Source organism: Ruditapes philippinarum, unplaced genomic scaffold (assembly GCF_026571515.1).
Source record: "Ruditapes philippinarum isolate M1 unplaced genomic scaffold, ASM2657151v2 ctg4275_1_1_1_1, whole genome shotgun sequence".
NCBI lineage: Eukaryota > Metazoa > Mollusca > Bivalvia > Venerida > Veneridae > Ruditapes > Ruditapes philippinarum.
The window spans coordinates 28,347-43,176 of NW_026855847.1; the positions used below are offsets into that span (position 1 = coordinate 28,347).

General features: G+C 31.6%; 1 protein-coding gene across 1 annotated transcript; it reads left to right on the top strand.

Annotated features, from left to right (window-relative positions):
• Nucleotides 1-3,210: 3,210 nt before the first annotated feature.
• LOC132744595 (probable serine/threonine-protein kinase DDB_G0278901) lies at nucleotides 3,211-5,344 on the top strand. Its single transcript, XM_060733354.1, has 2 exons — nucleotides 3,211-3,400; nucleotides 4,794-5,344. The coding sequence occupies exons 1-2, from the start codon at nucleotides 3,211-3,213 to the stop codon at nucleotides 5,342-5,344; spliced, it is 741 nt and encodes a 246-aa protein (XP_060589337.1).
• Nucleotides 5,345-14,830: the final 9,486 nt, after the last annotated feature.

A 14,830-nucleotide genomic window follows, 5' to 3' on the forward strand; every position in this document is an offset into this window, starting at 1 on the left:
CGTATATTATACTAACTTTATGGTAAAGCTTTTTAAAAGGCGTGTGTAATAGCACATTTTTATGTTCTATGCCCTAATTTGTTAATTGATTGTAATTCATTTTTATTGTTAAGATAAATATTTGAAAGGATTATACTTTAAGTGAGTTAATTAGACTAATGAACGTTTTGTCAGTACAGAAACATTGATCATTGATTTACGTTAAATATAGCTCTGTCAGTACTGTAACAGAAGAAATTAGACTTAAAACATAGCGTGCGAAAGCTTTAGTAAAAGTTCTAATACTAATAACTGACTGCGAAAAAAAACCAACAATTTGGAGTACGGTCATTTAAATAACGTGCGTGAAACAAGAAATATGCTTGTCTAAATAAATGCACTTAATTAAATGTTTTACTCGCAAAAATGTCGAAAGATGCCGTCAGCGGTTTCACGTTTAATTATATTATTTGCTCGGAAACCGGTCAACATCGGGTTGGGGTTTCCCAATCATTTATTTAACCCAGTGATAAATTATATTCATCTCAAACATTTTAATTACAATTCACGTATAATTTGTGGGTAATTTTGTAAATGAACTAGTTTCTACACTGAATGAATGTCTGGTACGAGAGTACAAATAATGTGGGCGTTTTGTTTAATCTTGATCCAGTTTAAACCTATGATAAAACAAGTTCATGATCTCATTCCCTTTACCTATCTTTAAACTTAACGTAAGTTTAATTTGAGTCTTAATGTAGCAATGTCATTGATGTAAATAAAGTACGGTTTCTTATCGCGTTTATTCATTCATATTTATCCATGTTACACAAGTTGGAAACTGATGTTTCAAGCAGCCGAATTCGTGCATTTAAAAAAAAAATCTATGAAATTATAATTATTATTACAAATGAAATTAAGAACACAAAAATAAATCCTATAACCCTACTTACCTTTGTCAATTTAAAGCCACTCTCTTTTGACAAAATATATACAAAACATCACAGATTTTGTTAGTAAACGGTAACAAAACATTAAATTTCTCTCAAATTCTATATAAAACATGCAAACGGTCACATTTCTAAAACAGTTAACAGACTGATAGATTATATGTATCATCACTTTATTGGTCTGGTCTTCCGTCAGCAAAAAAATGACAAGAAGTCAAATCAACTTGTTTTGCTTCTTGTCGTGTAGCATATTGTCTTTAGCAAAATACAACAAGAAGCCAAATTGGCTTGTTTTATTTTGTGCGTGGCTTATTTTGTACATGCATCATATGTTGTTGTAATGATCGTGTAATGTCAAGATGGTCAAAAGTTTGAGCTTTATTGATTCGATTTTACACCCGTTTTTTTTAAATGACCTTTAGTACATATTACACTCGTAAAGGAAATTGATGATATATACTCATGCAAATGCACCTAAGAAGTTCTCCGAAGTTACATTTCTTGCTTTTAGTTATGTTTCGGTCATAGTGTATATGTGCTCTTGTCAATTGTAACGACGACCACATCCTAGCAATGCAAGAGCTGACGTAGGATAGACATAAGGTTGTTGTTTTTCCACATTTAGATGTTTTAGTACCCGTTATTTCCTTGGTATCATCGGCATAATATATTGCGATAAAGCATATTTCATAAAAAAGCTTGTTACATTACAATTTGTAATTGTTTTAAAAGGGATTGAAACACCGGTACAAGTGTACGCACATGACATACTTTCATATCACAGACCAAATGCAAAAACATGCACTTGTCTGTCTACATTTTATTTTCACCATTACATAAGAAAATACGTGACTGATTTACAGTTTCAGGTCAAACATGACTGCGCATGTCTTGCCTGCACAATTTTTTCTCAATTTGGCAAACTTACTGCGTACTTGTGAATGTGAAATCGCATATGTAAGTCAAACAAGTACATGTATGTCATCTAATGGTATCAAAGCACAATGTTACGTAAATTTATTGCTATTGCGTATTTCTCAATCATGATAAGGAGAATCATTTTATAAAAGTCATAACTTAAACACATGCTAATTTGTGAACATATCCTGAATGATTGATACATTTGGTAGCTTGGCTTTATGACATAAATCATCACAGTGTACTTTTTTAGAATTTGAAAATCCCTTGCTATTTCAGTTTTAGTTTTACTCCTGTTCTCAATTTCTCATAAAATTCTAGACTCAGTGATTTTTGTTTTCTTTCCATGATTAAGAATAAACAAGATTTTCGATTTTTCCTTCCTTTCATATTGAATATATTCTATTATATTTTAAGGGTGACTTTTACCGATGAAATATATAGATTTCTTTTCATTTCAATCAAGGGTACTTTGTAGTTTTCAATGGATTATGCTTGCAAGCATGCGTGACCGATTATAAATGGCCATTATTATTTTATTCGAGCAAAAGTATTAAAGAAAAGAAATAATGAACGATACATTCGGCCGAGTTTTATCCGTGCCAATGAAAACGAAAGTTGAAAATGTGGGATCTATTTACGGATAGCCAATATTTGTTTGGAGTTCTGTAATTTTAACTAAATTGGGACTAAGAAATGAGTTTCTTATAAGCGATAATTCCTTATAACCGTGTTCGCTATAAACATATATTTTTACATTAAATAAAGAAGGGCAAAAATCGTGTCATAATAAATTGTTCCTTTTAACCGGAGGTTTGCTATAACCGTGTTCGCTTTAAGTGAAGTTTACTGTACTAAGTTTCCTCTTACGAAAAAAATTGTTTGACCGCGCTCACTTTAAAATACATCAAAAGCTTCAAGAAACAGCATTTAAAACAGGGACAGCAGGAACTGGGGCAACAGGAACAGTGGTAGAAGAAACAGGAGCGCAAGAAACAGTAGTACAGGAAACAGTAGCAGAAAAAACATTAGTAGCAAAGAAAAAAGCAGCAAAAACAGTAGCAACAGAATCAGTATCATCAGAAACAGTAACATGAGAAATGGAAGCAGGATAAACAGGGGCAGAATAAACAGGAGCAGAAGAACATAAGCACAAGAAACAGTAATAAAAGAAATAGTAGCAGCAGAAACAGATGAAATTGAAACAGTAGCACAAGAAACAATAGCAGCAGAGACAGTAGCATGAGAAAAACAGGAGCAGGATAAACAGGGGCAGGATAAATAGGAGCGAGCAGCAGAAACAGTAGCAGCAGAAACAGCAGCAAAATAATAGCACAAAAATAGTAGCAACACAATCTGTAGCATGAGAAACAGGAGCAGGAGAAACAGTGGCAGCAGAAACGGTAGCAGGAGGAACATAAGCAACAGAAACATAAGCAGCAGAAATAGTAGCAACAGAAACAGAAGCAGCAGCAGAAACAGTAGCAGGAGAAACAGTAGCACTAGAAACAGTAGCACCAGAAACAGTAGCACCAGAAACAGAAGCAGCAGGAGTATCACAAGCATCTTTTTGCATTTGCTGTTTGTAATGATATTATTTCATAAGCATACGACGAACTATTTACTGTTGTTGACAGCCCTGATATCATATTTAGAATATACAGTTGTCAACGGAATATTCTTTTATTCCGTATTACCTATAATGATATCACATTTTGAAGAAAACTTCCTAAACATAAGGTTATTTATTACCTGCAGATGTTGTAATTTATCGAATTTAACCATCCTTGCTGCAAAATTTATTGTACCTGTTATACATATTTTGTAATCAACATGTCAACTTACTACAGAGAACATTTTGATTTCCTGGCTCCGTTTTAATACTGCCAAGGACAATGGGTGACATTTTTTCTAAATGCAAAATAGTTTCTGATTAAACAGAATAAAATAGTCCTGAGCAAAATATTGTGCTGTTATTTAAAATAAGGTTGTTATAATCAACATCGATATAATGATTTCACGCAATTCTTGCACGATTTTTTATTAAAGAAATATAAAAATGCATGTGTTTATTTTTCAATTTTTAATTTACAAAATTAAAAAAAAATAAAATTAAAATGTAAACTAAAGTCATCAGAGATATATATACGATTTCAATAAAATATATGTCGCCGTGAACGGAACGCGATCGTAAGGGAATTCAACAAAGGTTGCCTAGCAAATATATTGAGGGACTATGAAGAGATTTTGTGATTAACACTAATTAAGCAACTCTCATCCATTTCTGGATGACCCTTGTATATAACTTTATGTACATTTTAGAGTTGCTACCTGAAGTGATGAAAAATGGTCGTTCCCCTTTAATTTTTTAACATGTGATTTACGTTTCACATTTTGACCGAATTCTGCTTATTACAAAGCTAAATTCATTTTATTGCGTGTTAAGCATTTGAAAAGAACAAAAAAACTAAAAACTGAATATCTGCTTGTGCTGTATTCAATGCACCCTGTTAAATATATAGATCTATAAGGCCATTATAGCCTTTATAATTATATAATTCTACAAGGAAACATAAAGTGATTAAAGTTAATGACGTTGCGTCTCTGTTTTGCAGTCCTTACATTTTTCAAAAAAAGTGATCCGTATTCAAAATTCAAATTTGTATTTGTTTTAAAAAAAACTTAACAAATAAGTTTAATTAAAACATCAAACGGCAACCCCAGGACAGGACTTCTTTGACAAGTTCTTTAAATGATAATAAAATATTGAGGGTCAGCGTCATAAGTAAGTCAGATAGTCTTAAAGTCCTCAGAAAAGACGATTTGTGTGTGTGTGTGTGTGTGTGTATGTGTGTGTGCGTTTGTTTACCTACATAGCAAGGTGAGTGTGTTAGCTAAACACATGCAAAGTGGGGTTTAACCTACATATGTTAAATTAAATAACAGTAGCGGAAGAAACAGTAGCAGCAGAAACAGTAACAACAGTAGCAGCAGAAAGAGAAACAAGAGATACAGGTACAGCAGAAACAGTAACAACAGAAAAAGTAGCAGCAGTAACAGAAGAAAGAAATACAGGAACAACAGAAACAGTAGCGACAGAAACAGTAGCAGCTGTAACAGAAGAAAAAGTTACAGGAACAGCAGAAACGGTAGCAACAGAAACAGTAGCAGCAGTAACAGAAGAAAGAGATACAGGAAGAGCAGAAACAGTAGCAACAGAAACAGTAGCAGCAGTAACAGAAGAAAGAGATACAGGAACAGCTGAAACGGTAGCAACAGAAACAGTAGCAGCAGTAACAGAAAAAAGAGATACAGGAACACCAGAAACGGTAGCAGGAGAAACAGTGGCAGCAGAGACAGAAGAAAGAGATACAGGAACAGCAGAAACAGTAGCAACAGAAACAGTAGCAGCAGTAACAGAAGAAAGAGATACAGGAACAGCAGAAACCGTAGCAGGAGAAACAGTGGCAGCAGAGACAGGAGAGCGGAAGCAGTAGTAACATAAGTAGTAAAGCAGAAGTAATAATAATAATAATAAGAAGAAGAAGAAGAAGAAGAAGAAGAAGAAGAAAAAGAAGAAGACGACGACGAAGAAGTAGAAGAAGAAAAAGAAGAAGAAGAAGACGACGAAAAATAAGTAGGAGAAGTAGTAGAGGAAGAAGAAGAATATCTGCAAATATTTTTACATCGATCCAAATGCAATAGAACATGAAAGATATATCTATATTTGACTTCCTTGATTTAAAAAAATATAACATTTGACTGTACAAAAAATAAGTTTCAGTACATTTCTTTTTGAAACAAGCATACTATTTATTTTTAAAACATGTTTCATAAATTTACTTACCTGATTTTAGTTCATCTATCCGTTATAACTTCCAAAAGTTCAATCATATTGCTTCGTGTCTGTGTCATTGAACAAAATTCAACCCGAGATAAAAATTTTATCTCCCGAGATTTGAAAGAATTCCTGAGTATCATTATTCATTTTTTTTTTTTGCAAAGTCATTGTTTACTAGATTTTGAATTACCGGTTTCATAACCAAATTTCCTAAATTTTTTCCTCCGAGTGGATTTTGTAACACATTTACTTCTTGAACTGATTAAAGGACATGCCGGGTTAATGTAGTGAATAAATGTTGCTTACGTTATACAAATGAGAAGTTTGTCCAAAATTACAGGGCAACCAGTTTAAATTTCCTTAAATTGCCTTTTTCAGTATAAGCAGTAAAGTTTAAGTACCCACGAACGTACTGTTCGGCAAGTAGTAGCATCATAAAGTTTTTGTAATTATATACCGTCCATCGTTTCCATGGAGAACAAAAATAATTATAATCATAAAGGGAGATAATTTTAAGAAGTAAATTACCTTGATTTATCTAAAAAGCCAAAAAAACTATTACATCAGATTTCTATACAAAATTTAATATCAGATTTGAATAACTCAATTTTCATCATAAAGTGACAATGTAATATCCTTCAATTAGTTATAAAAACAAATTGCATATAAATTGAGAGTTAGAAAGGGAGATAATAAATATGGAAATTCTATTAAAACTACTTTCTCTAATGGTTAAATAGCCAATTAGCATCGGGTATCTGAAAAAAAAATATCTAAATCAATTACATGGTATAGATTAGAATAATATAAGATGGCAAGAAGCCATTAAGATCATTTTTAGATTATTATTAGCCCGAGGAGAGTGAATTCTAATTTCCTAATTGTTATAGGTGTCTGCTGAAAACCATCCTTATAACAATAATGGTCGTTTGTTTCTCCATTTCTCCCTCGCATTACCACAGTGAGAAATAATAGGGTAAAATAATATACTATAGAAAGACTAATCAGCTGAGTGTAATTTTAATAAATATGTAATTATAGCATTGATAGTGTTTCATTCGTCGCGTTTATAACGCAGCAACGTGATAATTATAAGATATAAATTTTATGTGTCGGATTTTTTTTTTTCACTTGGAACTGTAAAACAAGAATATCCAAATGATAAATTTCTTTTGCTTTTTTTTCAATGTTTGAAATACTTTAAAATGGAAAGTGGTCCTATTGTTGACCAATGCACTTTAATAATTAACGGCCATGTATTATATAAATTATAAAAACGTCAAGATTATCCAATGAAAAGCGACTTTTCTTTAAACGTGAGGTTATAATAAGTTAAATATTTACTCTTTATCAATGCTATAAATACCTGTATACGGGCTAGAAATGTACTTATGCCCTTTTGGTTTGTTTACTCTTCGGAGATAATAGATAAGTCAATGGTGAACCAGTTTTTAGATTTTTTTTCGATGAGATGTAGATCAAATTCCTTTAAGCTAAGAAACATCGGAATGTTTTGTTGATATAGATTAAGACCAAAATTTACATGTTAACGTAGTTTATTTTTATATTTTAACGTTATAAAGTGCACCTGTCCTTAATAGTAATCAAATTGAAGATGTTTAATATTTTTCCATAATACATCTTAAAATTTATTTACGTTACATGCGGATCACAAGGCAATCAAAGGGCTTTTAAACGAGTTTATAAATGAAATATAAACTTCCTATATAATCCAAAAAAAAAGCAACAACAACAAATAAACAAATAACTTGATATAATCATATTTCTAATATAACTTGGACGAATGAATAAAATTTTGTGGTAAATTGAATAAAACTGATTTGTTAACAAACCCATACAAAAATCATTTTCGAATTCTTGAATTCTTTCTTCGGTATTTCTCAAGCAAATGCCCTTTAAATTATTCTACGTTAACACAGCTGTTAGAATTTACTCCTGAGCTCGTTGACACGACACCTTTCTTTTAATACGCATGATTGGTTAAAACAGTTGGTAGAATTTACTCCTCAGTACATTGTTCTACACATAATTCGTTGCGGATTTAACTCATTTCAGGATTGGAGCAGTACCTCTAGACGCTTGCAAAATTCATGATCACAAAATAGACAAATATCGGGTTTTTTTTCCGCAAATTATTACATTTTTCATTCATTTACATACAAAAATCGGTGTGAAAAGATGAATTAGACGTTTTAAAATTCATAATGTTGGGTAAAAAGGCAAGATTTTAACATTTTATCATTCAAGCGCCTTGTCCGGTATATACCGGAATACGGTATTTAGTATGGTGCTCCAATTCCGTTTTTAGTCTCACTCATTGGTTGCATTCTTGGATATAGTCTGGTTCCATGCTTACTATTCTCCAATCATTAGTAATAATAGGGTCAGGTAATCCAGACTATCTTGGACAATTCCAACAGGTTACATATAACACGCCAGCCGGAAACCCGGCGTTGGAAGTTGGAATCAATGTATACAGAAATGACTCCATTCCAGGACAATTTATTTTCTATCTAATGTGTAAAAAATCAATTATCCAAAAGACGTGTTCGTAACTTTGAGCATTCGTGTCTCACCGTTCTTAACTTTTCTTTAAATTTTTATTATAATATGTTTCACAATATATTTCTGTAGTATCACATCATAACATTATGGCAGCTTACATGTCCAGGTATTGTTACATTATATCACGATATATGTAGCCTTTAATATGTCATCTTAACTCCGTTTTTAAGGGAACTGAAGTATATAAGGAAAGAATGAGATCCAATAATGTGTTAATAAATGACTGACATACAAGCATTGTATGGAAAATTGATATGATACTCTCATCAAGATTCACCTAATGATAGAGATATATTTAGTACATATTCACGTTTCGTAACACGACTGTGTAGGCAGAAATTGATATACTATTACTATTAGGGCAAAATTGTGGTGATCTTGGTAGTTTTCACTCCGGATGACGGCAGTAAGCCGCATACAATTTACCGGAGCACAGTTCAGCTACTGCATCGTTCTTTGGCAGGCTGGCAACCAATTTACCAGAACTAGTTGCTTTCACTTTCGCAAGAAACTGATATCTTCTGTACATGCCAGAGCAGGGGTACAGAGCGAATTAGCGTAGATCAGTCACAACGAAAGTGACCTGCACCGTTAGGATGTTAGATCTAAACTTTTATTTGAAATGAAAGTGTACAGCCTTTGAGCAAAATGCAACACTGATACTGTTTTTGGTAAATATTTCATAAAAGAAGGGGAAAAAACAAGTGGAATAAATTACCTATTCTACAATGAAAAGAACTTAAGTCAATACTATTTGTAATAATTTTTGCGTTATTCTTGGTCAAATAGTAAGACTTTAAAATGAGTGATATACATTGATTTATATAAGTTATATCTCACAGATTTACTAAATATTTTTTTACCTGGCAAAGAAACAAAATTTAAAACAACCACACTAAAACGTGTTTTAAAGAAAAAAAAATCATTTTAAATCTTTATAATGTTAAGTAGTTTTCTCTGTCAAAAAACGAACAGGAATCTTTTCAGTTGGAATTCCTTTGTGTACACCATGATGTTGATCAATTATTCATAATAATACAATGACGTCACAAAACCAGCCACCTTATGGCAGATATGGATAATACATAAATGAAAAAGAAAATATATAAGCTACTTATATAAATCCTCGAGGATTTGGAAGTGCATCAAATTGAATCAAAACATGGTGGAAAGACAAAACTGTTCAAATTCTAGACACAAATGACAATTTAAAGCCTTTAGTTTTAAACATTTCAAAACCTTAGAGAATATACTAATATTCCTTTCAAATCATATAACACCAATCAAACTATATTAAACACAATATCTATGCATATATTGCATATATGTAAATAAAGTGCTATGTAGGAATATGAATCGTTCTAAATATTTCACGTTCCGCGAATGTGACAGATGCGCCGTTTTTATGCCTCAACGCCGCTTAATGTTGCATTCACTTTGCGCTTACTGTCGCACTTGCAACTAACTAACACACATGCCGTTAAATGCCATCTAATTGCTGCCATTTGTTGCAACTTCTGCTAGATTTCGCTATATCTTTTGTCCTTAAAAAGGAATCGAATGTCGCACGATTTTCCATTGCCGTTAAATGTGGCAACACTACCGTTTAGTGTCGCAATATGTAAATTTATGTTAAAACTCAATGGAGCTAGTGATATTATATTATCACTGTCTGGTACGTGAAACGGTACGGATTTTCCGTATTACGGCGTTTCCATCCAAGATAGAAGAACAATAAACAGCAAAAAGGTACGTGTCATTTTATTATTTATGTACTTAAACAAACGCGTTTTATTGTATACATTTGTATAGCATTTGTCTACCGAAGGATTTACAGGAATGCCCTTATCATTTGTAATTGGAGACAAACGTTGTCCTTTCTTAAGAAAAAAAGAGGGGAAAAAAGTTCATTTCTGTCACAGTTTAAAAATTTAAATTTAGAATTTGCACACGCACACACGCGCGCAACCACTTTTTTACTTCAGAATGTAGGTTAAACCACACTTTGCATGTGTTTAGCTAACACACTCACCTCAGTCTGTAGGTAAACAAACGCACACACACATATACACGAATCTTCATTTCTAAGGACCTTAAGACTCGCTGACTTACTAATGTCGCTGACAATCAATATTTAAAGAAAATTTTAAAAAAACTTGTCAAAGAAGTCCCGGTGTTGCCGGTTGATGCTCGTTGTTATTTTCTTTTCTTTCTTTCTTTTTGGAAACAAATACAAATTTAAATATTGAATACGGGTCATTTTTTTTATTTATTTTTTTTTAAGAAAAAAAAAAACGTCATTAAATGTTATAGAATTATAAATGCTATAATGGCCTTATATATGTTTAACAGGGTGCATTGAATTTAATTAATGTTATCACGACAAGCAGATGTTCAGTTTTTTTAAATGTTTTTAGTGTTTGTTTTTTGTTGTTTTTTCTTCTCAAATGCTTAACACGTAATAAAATGAATTTAGTTTTGTAATAAGCAGAACTCGGTCAAAATGTGAAATGTAAATCACAACTTAAAGGAATAAAGGGGAACGACCATTTTTCAGCACTTAAGGTAGATCTAGCAACTATAAAATGTAGATAAAGCTATATACGAGGGTCATACAGAAATGAATGAGAGTTGTTTATTTAAGTAAACATATAATCGTTACTCACAAAGTCTCCTCATAGTCCCTCATTATAATCTCCCGCGGATGCTATGGTCTACTCCCATCTTTTGAGCAGATCCCGAACTCCTGTTGCTAGGCAACCTTTGTTGATTTCCCTAACGATCGCGTTCACGGCGACTTATAGTTCATTCAAATCGTATTTATCCCTGATTCCTATAGTTTACATTTTTATTTTATTTTTGAATTTTGAAAAAGAACAATTAAAAAAAAAACATGCATTTGTATATTTCTTGAAGAATTTTGCAAGAAAAGTATTAAATCATTGTTAGATTGTTTCAACCTTAATCAGAAACTATTTTTACATTTAGAAAAATGTCACTCATTGGTTGTATTAAAACGGAGCCAGGAGGTTAATGGTCTCTGTAGTAAGTTGACATGTTGATTACAAAAATGTATTAAAAGGTACAATAAATTTGGCAGTAAGGATGGTTTAATTCGATAAATTACAACACCTGCAGGTAATGAATTATAACATCTGCAGTTAATAAATTACAACATCTGCATGTAATAAATACCCTTGTGTTCAGGAAATTATCTTCAAAATGTGATATTATTATAGGTAAAGCGGAAATAAAAGAATATTCCATAAACAACTGTATTCTAAATATGATTTCAGGGCTGTCTACAATAGTAAATAGTTCGTCGTCTGCTCATAAATTTACATCATTACAATAGCGTTCTAGATAAGCTAGTTTTAAAACTCATCAGTAATATTTTGTCATCTTATCTTATACAATGTACATCGTATTGCGATTATATTTAGATAAACTCAATCGCTTGTAGATGACTGAACTATAACCGTGAATTATATTTGATTCTTTACACTTTTTAAAATATGCTAAACTTTATTTTAATGCTGAATAATAGCATATACAATATACATGTATTATCCCCCGCCGAAAGGCGGTGGAGGATAAAGAAATAGTCTCCGTCCGCCTGTCCTTTCGTCCGTACGTCCATCCATCCGTCCTTCCGTCCGACATTTTTGTCCGGAGTATATCTCAAAAAGTATTTGAGGTATCAACTTAAAACTCCATAGGTAGATAGATCATATTGAGGAGGAGCGCAGTGCACAATAATGATAACACTACGCTGCATTATTTTTCAGTTATTGCCCTTTGTTATTTTTCAAACTTAATTTTTGTCCAGAGCATAACTCAAAAAGCCTTTGAGATATCAACATGAAACTTCATAGATAGATATATCTCACTCAGGAGGTGTGCAGCGCACAAGAGTGATAACTTTTCCTTTAATATTTTTTTTAGTTTTTGCCCTTTGTTATTTTTCATAATTAATTTTTCACCTGAGTGGAGCATAACTCAAAAGTCTTTGAGATGTCAACATGAAACCTCATAGTTTCAAATCTGTAATCACTTCAGCCATCAGTTTTCATTACCAAAAGACCTCTTTAAATTTAACTATTCTGCTCTTCTTCATATACATTCTTCCAATGAGCAAACACATATGGCTGGGGAATGGCCATGCTTACATGGCTCCTGTTTAATAAACGAATGGACATTTCAACAAATCGTTCATCTTAAATAAAATGTGCTAAATTACTGCAAACAATTAGATGAATTCTTTATGCTAAATTAATCAAGAGAATTATTTGCTCTGTTGTTTGTAACGATGCGAAATGCATATATAATATATAACATTTTTGATGGTATTTGACGACATAATACATGCAAAACTCTCGAGACAATAGTTATAGGCTGATTTGTTTGTTTTGCAACAAATGAATGTCTGTTTGTCTATCTGTATGTTCTTCTGTTAACTGTTTTTTTATCAGTTCGAGTGTACAATGTTGTTTATCTTTTTTCTACCGTCCGTCCGTCAGTCTTACTGTCTCCTTTTGCAAAAATGATCTGACATTATTGCTAGGGAAAGAAAACTACCTGCACGTAAAACATCTCGAATGCCTACGTTATGGCTTTTGTGTGCGCACGGAAAAGCTATCGCTTGGCAACGTAAAAGTATCGCCCTGCGCACGAACTAGTACGGAGCCCCTAAGATGACATTTTCCACACTTTTTTTCCCGGAACTTAATTCGTTTTTACGAAATAATAATTCGTAATTACGAAATAATAATTCGTTTTTACGAAATATTAATTCGTAAATACGAAATATTAATTCGTAAATACGAAATATTAATTCGTTTTTACGAAATATTATTTCGTAATTACGAAATATTAATTCGTTTTTACGAAATAATAATTCGTAATTACGAAATATTAATTCGTTTTTACGAAATATTAATTCGTTTTTACGAAATATTAATTCGTTTTTACGAAATATTATTTCGTAATTACGAAATATTTATTCGTAAAAACGAAAATATATTTCGTCAATTACGAAATAATAAAATTCGTAAAAATACGAAATAATATTTCGTAAAAAACGAATTAAATTTTTTTCTAGGAGTTTCAAATAGTTTTTGGTAATAGTAGTATAAATAAGGCCTCAAAACTAAGTTCTTCACTGAATATAAAGGCATGTTCAATGCAATATAAATAGTGATTTTTGTTCTCCCCTAAAGTTTTTATTAAACTTAACCACTATTGTACATAAACTTAAAATAAATTCGCCTGTCAATAAGGCGTTGAGCCAACAGCCGTGAATAAGTACCAACGCCGCTAAGGAAAATTAAGTTAAAATGGGAGGTCCTGTGCTTTAAAAATCCAAACAACGGACCATTTCTAATTTTGTTTAAACTGATTTGATAAGTGAAAGTCTGGACCCCCCACCTTGACGTCCATTAAGTTTTAATAAATGTATATGATAAAAGAAGGAATAAAATAGCAATGTTTCTGTTTTAAAGAAACATGTGAAAAAGATTGCCTTAACCATTAAAACATTGCTGATAGAACATGTATTTGACAAAAGGGAAAAATAACATTTTTGGCCAGATAATGACTTCTAACTCAAAAAAACTCTGGTTCACTTAAATATAATAACTTGAGAACCTGATTCGGCATATAATCGAAAGGTTGATTGTAAATGAAACCCATTTTGTGAGATTAGCAGGTTTCTTTATCAAGCTCAAAAATGACCTTATAAAGATTTCGTAAAACGAAATTAATATTTCGTAATTACGAAAATAATATTTTCGGTATTTACGAATTAATATTTCGTAAAATAACGAAATAATATTTCGTATAAAATACGACATTTAATATTGCGTAAAAAAACGAAATGAGGGTTTTTCCTCACCGCTAAAACGAAATTATTATTTCGTAATTACGAAATATAAACATTTCGTTTTTTACGAATTTAAAATTATTTTCGTAATTAACGAAATAATATTTCGATAAAATTAGCGAAAAATAACATTAGTCGTAAAAACGAATTAATATTTCGTAAATCCACGTTAATTAAAATAATTTCGTGAAAAACGAATAAATATTTCGTTTAAAACGAATTATTATTTCGTCTAATTACGAAAAACATTTTTCGTTTTTACGAATTAATTATTTCGTAATAACGAAATAATATTTTCTAATTACGAAAAAAAATAATTTCGTACAAAAAACGATAATTAATAATTTCGTAAATACGAATAATATTTCGTTAAAAAACGAATTAAAATGCCGGGAGAAAAAAGTGTCGAGAATTCACCTTTTAGGGGCTTCCGTAAACTAGCTATTCTCTTGGCCTATCACACAATATTTATCCCCCCGGGACATAAATAAAATAAAAATTTTCCCAAAGTCTCTTTTTTTTCCCCGATTTAAGGACAAACGGCAATTTTAATTGGGACACAGGTTTTATAACCCTTTTAATTTTTTTTGGATATTTAATTCTGAAAACTAGGAAAAGTTTAAACCCAAAAAGTCAAGAAAAACTATTCGATTTCTCCCCAGTTCCCTTAAACTG

Coding starts and splice junctions, on each gene's coding strand:
- LOC132744595 (XM_060733354.1), top strand. CDS start 3,211: ATGAGAAACAGGAGCAGGAGAAACAGTGGCAGCAGAAACGGTAGCAGG. Junction 3,401..4,793: donor CAGAAACAGAAGCAGCAGGA/GTATCACAAGCA, acceptor ATTAAATAACAG/TAGCGGAAGAAACAGTAGCA.